The 10,879-nt window shown below is 41.4% G+C and overlaps 1 protein-coding gene across 3 annotated transcripts; it reads right to left on the bottom strand.

The window, feature by feature from the left end:
• Positions 1–428: 428 nt before the first annotated feature.
• On the bottom strand, positions 429–10,307 carry LOC125885169 (cysteine/serine-rich nuclear protein 3-like). 3 transcript variants are annotated; one of them, XM_049570669.1, is made up of 5 exons: positions 9,966–10,307; positions 6,861–7,031; positions 5,087–5,343; positions 4,552–4,863; positions 429–3,239 (listed from the first exon to the last, which is right to left on the bottom strand). In XM_049570669.1, the coding sequence occupies exons 2-5, from the start codon at positions 7,006–7,008 to the stop codon at positions 2,121–2,123; spliced, it is 1,836 nt and encodes a 611-aa protein (XP_049426626.1). In that variant the 5' UTR covers positions 7,009–7,031; positions 9,966–10,307; the 3' UTR covers positions 429–2,120. The 3 variants fall into 3 exon arrangements, with proteins under 3 accessions (XP_049426626.1, XP_049426628.1, XP_049426627.1); XM_049570671.1 differs by having other exon boundaries at positions 4,567–4,863; XM_049570670.1 differs by lacking the exon at positions 9,966–10,307 and having other exon boundaries at positions 6,861–7,054.
• Positions 10,308–10,879: the final 572 nt, after the last annotated feature.

The following is a 10,879-nucleotide window of genomic DNA, read 5'->3' as shown; positions in this document are numbered from 1 at the left end:
TTTTTTTTCAGTGAGAAATAGATGATTAAAATACTTCTTGTTGCTGACAGAGGACAGATGTTCCGAGCAAAACTGATCACAGACTGTTCCTGCGGCAGAAAACATGATCAACACATTTACTGACGTCAGAAAAGACTGGTTTAACCTCCTCATGTCTGAGGACGTCAGTGGCAAGCAAGAGGAAGTCAGTTGTTAGGCAACAGACGCCATCTGCTGGTAGAAAAATAGAATACACTGAGAAAATCACATGGATTTTGTTTGTCCTGATGTAGAAATTATTGCTTTATTTATTAACATACTGTAAATTCCACCACTAACACAATGAATTAAACACCTTCAGTCTTAGATGGATGTTAAAAAGTGTTTTATTCACACTCATGGAAACATACAGTTGCTTTAAAAAGAACATGAAACACATTTGGCCCCCGGGTTTGGCAGTATTGAGAGACAAAGTTAATTGCTCTGACACAAGCCTTTACTCATCTGAAAACTGGAAACAGAGCAGCTTTATTACATCGTTGACATGACTGTAAATAATAAAATAAAAATGCATAAAAGTGTTTTTCAGCAGATAAAATTAAACAGAAGTTCGTTATCTCGAAGGTCATGATTTGGCATTATGTTTGTTAAATCTATAGCCTAGCCTAAGTCGTTGGCGACATTTTGATATGTTCACATTACAGTATAATTTACATTTTGACTATGAGAAGGCTGAAACATGGGCTTGAGATTGTTTTATCTTCTGTAAGACTGAAGAGACTGAAAGCAGCTGTAAACACACTACTGATACAGCATCACAGTTTAAGTTGATACAGCTAACACGGCAGCAAACAGGTGTGGTTTGACACATTAGAATCATGTTAGAATCATCTGTCATCATGTCTGTGTCCACCTGATGAATGAAAGTCCAATGTCCACTCTTCTTTTGCTCTCATGCCACTCCTGAGAAACAAATATGTCTATTCAGCTGCTATAAATGATACACTATGTTTGCTTGCTCATTGCTGTTTGAAGGACAGGTGGTGTACAGTGGGTCAAATGTCAGTGATTTCGGTGTCAGAAACCAACTCAAAAAGGCAGCTTACAGGGAGGTATGATACGCTGCCAGTCAGCATCAGTTTATGACATTACTGGATGCTGTCAGTTTGGAAACACTGCCAGTAACAATGTGATATACAGAGATGAAAAGTCTCTATGGGACTGGCAGGAGGGGAGAAAGATGGGTCAAACAAACCTGGACTTTCACCCAGGAGTCCGTTGTTCGTTTCCTATGTGAATTTTAAGCCAAACCATGACCGTTTTTTTTCTCAACCTTTTACTGATGTTGTGCAGGTCGCATCTAACGAGCAGAAACTATACATGTCCTGTGAAAACTGAAGCGTATTTTGAAAAGACAAAACGCATGAAACAAGCGTAAATTGCCCGGAACGTCAACCATAGACGCAGGAGGTTACCTAGCGCATCGTACTGTATGTGTATGTGGAAGTCCATAGACAAAGCGGTAATATTTGATGGGTTGGGATAAAATCACATTGAAAAATAACTCTCATTATCCCCTGACAGTAGTACATGAGACAGATAATCTGTAAAAATTTCAAAAATCCACCATGTCTGTTTCGCCAGTGACATCATTTTTAGTCTTGAAACATCTTAAGTAAACTGAACACATGCTATACAGACAGGCATTTAAGAACGATTAGCAGCAACAATGAGACACCAGCACAGTGGAAAATAGTGAAACAATACAAGCACCTCCAAATCTGGATTTGTCATAGATGCCAGTCACAACCAGGAAACATGCTGTCATGATCAAATACTTTGTAAGAGGGCATAAATTATACTTCATATAGTTACAGTCACATACAGAAATACTGTTTCATAGAGCTTTGTCAGTGAGCATGTTTTAGTCAATCGTCTAAACCAACAGTCTTAGAAAGATTTAGAGACAACGTGATTTAAAATTAGATCACCTCTGAGCCTTCTGTGTCAAAATCTGTGTGACTCATTCTGTCTTTGGAAGTGCACTTATCAAGAATAAATCAAACGGATGGTTGAAGGTCACAATTCTTGACTAAAGATTTCCAAATATTAACTGATCCCTCTCTGAAGCATTTGAATCATCAGGTGCTCTCTGAGCATGACGTGTCTGTGATTTGATCAGCGTCTCCCTGCGTTTGCAGTCCCGGTCGCTCCTTTATCGGCTGCCTTATTTCCTCCTCCGTCTGCTCCACAGACCCAGCCTCAGTCTGTGAGTCATGGTGGTCTGGATTGTTCTGGAGGTCTGTTGAAAGCGGCTGTTCGTCGGCTGCACCAGCAGGGGCAGTGTTACTCTCACGGGTGTCTACATGTGAGCAAGTTTGGAGTGTCAGGGACTCTGTGGGGTCGGGGAAATGGCAGGGAATGCTCTGCTGCTCTGTTTGGCGGCGGAGTTCTGGGTTTATTTCAGACTCTAATGCGGTCTCTACTGTGGGGAGTGTGGGGGTGACGGTGACATTTTCACTGAGGAAAGCAGGACTGTCATTTACAGAGCTGTCCATTTGATAATGCTGCATGGAGGGAGTGCTGTGGAAGGGGTTACTGAGGCTCATGAGTGTGTTGTTAGTGTAACTCAGCACAGAGGGAAGTGGGACTGAGTAGGGTGGAGGACTCGTTCCGTGCAATGAGCAATCCCAATCTTCCTCCTCTTCCTCATCATCTTCCTCCTCATCGTCATCATCTTCTTCCTCATCCTCCTCGTCCTCTTCTTCTTCCTCGGGGTCAATTGTTTCTAAGCTGTGTGTGCTGCAGTCCGACAGCCCGCTGCAAACACTGCTGCCATCCTCGTCTTCCTCATACGCTTCATCATCCTCATCCTCTTCATCTTCCTCCTCCTCTTCCTCTTCCTCCTCCTCATCTAGATGTGAATCCGTGTCGCCTGTGTTCTGGAGGTGCATGATGGGAATGTGCGGCGTGCCACTCATCAATGGGAACTGCAGGTTCGGCGGCGGCTGCTGCTGCTGCTGCTGGACCAAGGAGGAGTCACCATGGTAACCGTTGCCATTGGTTACAAGCTGCTGCTCCGGTTGCTGCTGCTGATGCTGCTGCTGCTGCTGCTGCTCCTCGCGGCTCTTCTCCAGTTCCAGCTTCATGATGGTGTGCAGGAAGTGGGTGCGCACCCGGACTGGGTTGAACTCCAGGCGTCCCGTGTTGTTGCTGCAGCCTTCTTTGGTGCAGCCACAGGGGAAGGACATGCGGTCCACCTGAGGACAAAGACAAATTTATTCCACCAGTGTCAAACAGTGGCGACAGAAATGGTGAATTCAGCTGCCAATTATAGCTGATCATGCTTGAGAAGAAACTGCAAAATCCACCTTAATGCAGTAGAACTTCATGTTCTAAATACCCTGAAAATCTTAACTTAACTATGGTTTAAGTGTCATTAAACGATTGCACTTAATCATCTTTTGTGTTCAAAAATCCTCCCAAACCTTGAAGATAAATTCTTAATGCATAAGCCCCAAAACAAGGCTGCTTTTCCAAGGCTCTGTACATTTTTACATTTTTAAACATTTTTGAAATACCAGGTTTCACCAGACAAATGTCAGATGAGAGGTAGAGTGCACTGAGGCTGTCTCAGAGGGTTGGCACTACAGGTACCAGGCTCTTTGTCAAATGGCAGATGGCACTACTCACTGTATTCTTAACATCTTTTAAGTACAATCAAATTCTGAATAGACCTGAATTTTTATGTAAGGAAATATTCACTATAATGAAACTGTGTATAGAAGCCCATGGGAGACTTTATTAAAAATGTTAATGTAAACTTGAAATGAAAATGTAATTCCAGAATAGAATTATAATTTTCCACATATTTAGGTGTTATTTGGGTAAGAATTAAAATGCAATAACTCAATTTATATTTTAATTTTCACATACTCATATGGGTGTTCTATGACCATATTAAAATGAAAACGGAAAAGCTGTTTGACATTTAATTTTTAAAATTGTACCCTGCTTTTCAGAGGGCAATATTCAAATACTGATTGAAATTTAGAATTTAAATTAAATTAAAAAAAAGTGAAAATTAAAACGTCATGACTTGACTTTTTTTTCCCCACAGACTTAACCAGCTATACTGTGAAAATTATTTAAATTTTAAGTCAAATTTGAAAATTACAATTCAATTTAAATACTGGAGCCAAATTTTCCTATTGTGCAAACATTATTTAAGTCACAACATAATTTAATAAAGTCCCTCATGGGCCTCCATATTGTCGTGCTGCCAAGTTTGTACTCGAAAAATGGAGGCTAGCAAGCTATGCTAACAAGCTTCTGCTCAGAAAGAAAACGCTAGTTAACCCAGTAAGCTAACGTTAGATGTTACTTTTTGTCATATGCTATTTCAATACCTATGGTGTACTCGAGATAAATGAAGTGCTAAAATTACAAATGTGCCTACGCTATAGCTAATAACAACCCCCCTCCTGGTCAACTGCCTGCGTGTTTGACATTGAAGAAGTTCTACTGCACAGACAGACATGAAAACACTTTAGTATTATAGATGGGCCTCACCACAGTTCCATTTACCTGGCACTTAATGCCGGCCAGGCTGCAAGCACAGGTCTCAGGGTCGCATATTCCCCGGCAGCGGCACCCACACTCCTCCCGGGACATGCGGAGGGCACGCAGCTCATGCTTCTCCTCCACTTCAATGCGTCGGACCCCTGAGGCACGGAGAAGGACACGGCGTCTCCTGGTAGTCAGTGGCTGGAGGAAGAAGTAATCATCCACCTCCGTGTTGTCCACATCCAGGTCATCTTCGGAGATGTCATCCAGCGTCAGGTTGTCCGCCTCCACGGATGACACAGTGCCATTCTTAGTCAGCTGGAGCACAGGAAAGGTAAGGTAAATTAAGACTGGACCGGAAATGCAGGCCTACACATCCATTTAGACCCTCAGGATAATTACATGTGACAAACCCTTTTAACTAAGACTGGATACAGGACATGCAGAATGTATATTATGAATGCCCTTACTTTAAGGAGGAAAATTAACAAACGGCTACAAAAACATGTTGAAGCTCAGTATATTGAGTTGTCCCACTGACTTTGAGTTTGACTGCATTGAGCTTCTCCTCTTTGAGGTGTTCCCTCAGCATGTTCCGGTGGCTCCGTTTCTGCTCCAGGGCAAACTCCCTGAGGGTGAAACGCTTCACCCCGCTGTGACGTGGTGACATCCCCAAGGTGCTGCCACCCTGTGTGGGCACGCTGGTGAAGCCCTGTCTACGGTTGAAGTAGTAGACTGTCACGCTTTCAAAGTGCACATTGCGGCCTCGCAGTCGCTTAGACTTCTGCTGGAGAGTGGCTGGGATTAAAACAGAGAGGTGGGAACATACTGAATAAAAAAAAGAACCAAGTCTGTACTTAAGTGCTTTGAAATACTATGAAATGCTAGCTAAAGAGAGACTATAACTTTTGTCAGTGATGAAGTGGAGGGTATACGCAGGTATATGGTTTACAGGTTTCCAGTATACCCACCTATCAGTCAGAAGTCCATTGGAATATACAGGAACCCCATTTCCTCCTTGGTGACCTACTCATCTACCTCGTAGTACACCCACCTCATCAACTACCACTACACCACTGACTTCTGTTCAGTCTTAAGCAAAATTACAGGATAATGGTAAATGTTAAGACATCATGTAACAGTAGCACAAATAAAGATGAGTCATAACAAACTGACAAAGCAATATCCAATCTAAAGTTTGCTTATGTTAGCTTACATTAGCCACCATAAGCTAATGGTCATACCAGAACAAATAAGGCGGTGGAAGCACAACCCTTGAGTGAATTGGACTGAGCCAGGGTGTGTTTTATTTCTTATTAATTCGACTTTTCATTTGTAAGAAGAAGAATGTTATTTCAGATGGTATCTAGAAATCTCCATAATTCAAACTGTAAAAAGAAGCTATTTGTTTTAACTCTAAAATTTAGTGTTCCAAAAGTTAGTGTGCAGGCTCTTGTAAAATTTTAAGTGAACTGAATTTGAGAAGACAAGTTGAGGTAATTTTGTAATGATTCAACTTGTCGCATATAGACAACAAAAGTGGCCCTAGAATAAATCCCTGGGGTGCATCACCAGTGAGGTGGGGCACATGTGAAGGACGTCATCCCACAAAAACTGAGAAACTACTGGTGGTGAGGCAGGAATTTAGCAAGTTGAGAGCCATGTCCTTAGTACCAACCCAGTTTTCCTTTCATTCTTATATTACTGCATCTAATAAAACTTTTTCAAGTGAAGTTAATATTAAAATTTAGCAGCAACCAGAGTCAGATGTGAGGTGTAAATCACTGGTGACCATAATGGCAGCAGTTTCAGTACCATAAAACAGGCTAAAGCCAGATTGAAATTGTATAATATAATAGATCAAACATGATTCTTATTGATATCCCTGTTGCTGTTGAATTAGGGTGATCACATCTTGGCAAGTGTTTATGTCCAGCCCTGTTGGAACATTTGCTCCAGGGCCACTTATACTGTAGATGGAAAGATTTTTGACTTATTGATTTTTTATTTATTAGATGCAAACAGCACATTGCTGGTGTATGTTGTCAAAGTGTCAAGTGCCAATAGGTATACATAAAATCTCCACATGATCCCTACAGTAACCATGCTTTCTTTCTTTCTTTCTTCCTTTTTTGAGACACAGTGGTTGCACCTTTGATTCCACCTCATTTTAAATAGTTTCTTCTTCTCAATGTTCTTGTCAAAATGACACTTTAGAAATACTGTTCACGTGAGACTTCAAGTGATGGTAACGCCTCTAATTGTACCAAAACACACTAGGTGCTGACAGGAGCAGCGTGGTAAGGTGATCTTACAGTCCAGCAGCCCAGAGGGAACAGGATGGTTGAGACTATCACTGCTGTTGCCACTGTCGCTGCAGGAAACCTCATCATCAGAGCCCTGTAGGGACAGGTAAGGGGACGGGCCCTCCTCAAGCTTCCTCTTCAAGATCCCACTCATCATGTGGCTCCTCCCGCTGGTCGCACCTGCACAAAAGACGAGGGGAAAGTTTCATGAGTGACCACAAAAATATATAGGCCATAATAGTAATGATAATAATAATAGTAGGATTATAGCACATTCAATGCCCTAGGCAAGCTTACTCTGCCCCGCACCCCCCACCTCCACACACACACGCAGAAAAAAAATACAAAAAAAATTTCTTCTGTATTTATTGTATTTTATCCCAAAAAGATCAGAAGCTAATGAGAAACAACATAAATGAAAAACTTAGTTAACAGGCAATAATAATATTATATTAAATAACATCAGGTGGATTGTTGACACCAATTAAGATTAGCCATTTTAATTACCCTCCTGAATCACCAGAAGAAGAATTTTGAAGAGCCACTAACTTAATCTGACTTATTTAGAAAGGAAAAAACTCGTGGGTGGTGACGCAAAGGGTTTCCAAAAAGTAATTATTTAGAAATCACTCAGCGCTTTCAGGTTGCATTGTGGTTATTACAAGTGTTTTTATATTGTTCCAGTGTCCTCCTCAGGAGCTCAGGAATAATAATTTACTCTATTTCTAATGGACTCTTAAAATGTTGGAAATGAAACAGACCATCCTGAGATTGGATTGCCCATTTTACCCATTTATTGATCTAAATCCCATTTTTTTAATTACACCTGCTGATCAGCTGCATGCACTGAACTACAACTCAATTACGCCGACTTTAATCCAAAACTTTATGTTGAACTAGCAAGGCATTATCACAAAGCAGGCAGCGGAAAGGAGGTGTTTGATTTTATATTAGTGGGAAACTATCTGCACTGATGCTGGTATAGAATGTCACCCATTAAAATAAAAGTACTACTCAAATGAGGTCAGTCAATAGTTCAAAAAGATATGTAATTAAAAAATGTACATAAAAAATTGCAGGCTAATCATTATCATCTAATATTACAGTGTACTGCAGTTCTTTGTGTGTGGTTTGTCCAAGTGGTATTGCCGTACTCCAGCAGTAGCTGTTGCTTAACTGCTGTGGGTAGGTACCATCACTGTATCTCTATGTCTTTATTTTCAAATATTAAAAAAAGGCTGGGTTAACTTCAGGAGGGGTAAGACAAGAGATCTGAATAAATTTTGAGCAGATCATTTCCTGTTAATATTGCATCAGAGATTTGCATTTATGATATTTTTAGAAACTTTCTATATGACTCTCTCCGTGAATATACCTTGTGTCCAGATCCATACTAAAAATGTATGAATGGACAAAAGCCAAAAATGGTTTACGCCAAAAATATTTGACAATTTCGACAATCAGGCTTCCACCTCACCATTTGCATTGCCAATTCTCCATCTCCTTAATGTTTGTAAGCGTGGGTCAAAGTTTCTCCCATCAAGTCTATTTTCAGACATCGCAACTTTTGCATGGGAAATGGCATGCTCCTCTTTCAGGCCTCATTTTGTGTGTATGCAGTGTTTCTAAATAAGAGCCCCGGTCTTCACGGTGCCCCTATCCTGTGAGATTTTTTTAAGTTTATACTGTATCTTGAAAAATGATGGAAACTTTCATTTACTTTCAAGATAAAGGCTGGTTGTATCATTATTATTATTATTATTATTATTATTGTTGTTGTTGTTAATTTATTTTTTTCATTTTTATTTTTATTTTTATCACTTTTGGTGAATAAAGCCTTGTAACTCCCTATGAGGATTTGGCGACTCCTAGTTTTCATAGCATATCATAAAGAAATTATAGAAATGTGTGTGCGACCCTCAGTCATATGCTTGCTCCCTAAAACTTTGAGACCCTAAAATGGTCAGTTTAGTCGTTGAATTTGTAAAAAAATGTTCTTGGAAATTCCCCCAGACCCCCCTGGAGGATTGGTTTGCAGAAGATGTAGCTTGGTCCCCTGCCTACAATGTTAAATACATGATTTTGGCCTTGTGTTGAAGGAAATCTGGGTTAATTAAAGATGCTTTATGCAAAACCTGGCACCATACTGTCATGTGTTGTTAGGTGACCTTGCCAAACTTTGTGATGCTTCAAACCCAGAGAATGACTCGTGTCAAATGAAGTGTTGCACTCATTAAGATTTTGATTAACTGATATTTTGTATTGGTTGCCTTTGTGGAAAATTAAAAGCACGCCAACACTTGTGATAAGAGATGATTTGCACACATGGTAAGTTCTCTCCCACGCTCCAAAAGCGCTGCTGATAATGGGGAGTGTGTCTTTAGCCCTCTGCACTTTGTTGATAGTTAAATTTCAAATTGGTAAAAACTGTTGAGCTGACTGCTTGGACTGGTGGAGGATTACATCATATGCAGCAGAGCTGGATGCTGGGCCAAGCTTTTCCTCCGGCTTTGTCTCCTTTCTCTTACTACCTACTGCAATATAATTATTCCTCTCTGCCATGTCCTTTACTGCCTTATCATCATTTCTAGTCCTCATTTTTTTTAAATCCTTACCTTCTTTTGTATAATTTAATATTATTACTAGTTCCCTTTCTCTATCCTCCCTGTGTCCAGCCTCCCTGGGGTTCAGTCCTTTACTCCAGCTCACTGCTTTTTAGGAAAAACTGTAAAACCAGAGAGATCTGTAGTAGAAGAGACCCTGAATGCATCATAACATCCCTCTATGTTTTTGATGTGACAGAGGGTGTTGCAGTTTTTCCTGGACCCAGAAGGGTTTCCTGTACTGTGTCTCTTTAACCTAAACGTCCCTGGTCGAGCTCTCTTAACTGGTGCCAAACCTGCGCACACACACACACACACACAACCCTGCTCACGTGTCTGCATGCATGCGCAACCTCCCACTCCCCATGCATGTCCCCATCCCAAACACTAACAGGGGAATTCTTATTGACAAATGTAAATCAGCATCACCCTGTGACGTGTTTAAATCCCTCAGCACCTGTGCTGCTGCGTGCAGGGAGGCTCTCTGTGAGTCTGTTTGACCGCCACTGACCTGTTTCCTTGGCTTGCCTTTGGTTTCCAGGAAGTCCTCGACTCTCTCCTCTGCATCACACAGTGTTCACCAGCAGCAGCCAAACATCCCCATGTGTCGTGATGATGCAGTGAGCGCTGCCATGATGCCTGCTTTCTCTCTCTCTCTCTCTCTCTCTCTCTCTCTCTGTGTGTTTCCAGCAGCCTCTGGCACTATTGTGCAACACTGAACACCTCTGCCTCTGTCACTATCTTATACGTTCCCCCTCTGCACCCTCATCCTATGCTCATACTGTCAAGTCTCTCACTGTCTGATTCTCTCCTGCTCTGCACTCTTTTCTCCCTCCCCCTCTCCCTCTCTCTCTCTCTCTCTCCCTCTCTCTCTCTCTCCTCACAAAGACTTGTTAGCTCGATGCTGCTGCCGGCTGGAGCGCTGGAGCTTGACTGAGGTGAAGCAAGCCCTTTGAGATCACAGAGAGAAGAGGGGGGGGGGTAGTGGTGGTAGTGGTGGTGGATGTGATGGGGTGGGGGTGGAAAGTGTAGATTCTGTGTATGAACCCTCTCTTTTCCACAGTCTTCAGGAGAATTTTTGACACAAATATATAACCAATACTTCCTACAATTACAACACAGACAAACAAGTGGAAAATGAGTTTCTCCACCTGGTGTCACAGCGGATATCCTTTTTCCCCGCTCACTATAATATATTATTTCTCACATTTACTACTTTGCAGGGTGTTTGTAATGCAAATGTAATGCTTTTTGCTTTGTTATGCTCCTTCTTCTAGTTTCCATTAAGCTAATTTGAAATTTAAATTGATAGCAGAGACAAATAGATCAGAGGAGACAAGAGGAAATGGGGACAATGGCTGGGAAAAGAAAAAAACATATTCTGATTGTAAGGGTCACTGACATTCATCTGAGGGAAGAAAAGTG

This window comes from Epinephelus fuscoguttatus, linkage group LG24, assembly GCF_011397635.1.
Source record: "Epinephelus fuscoguttatus linkage group LG24, E.fuscoguttatus.final_Chr_v1".
Taxonomy (NCBI): domain Eukaryota; kingdom Metazoa; phylum Chordata; class Actinopteri; order Perciformes; family Serranidae; genus Epinephelus; species Epinephelus fuscoguttatus.
The sequence above is the reverse complement of the archived record's forward strand: the minus strand, read 5'-3'. Positions and strand labels throughout refer to the sequence as shown.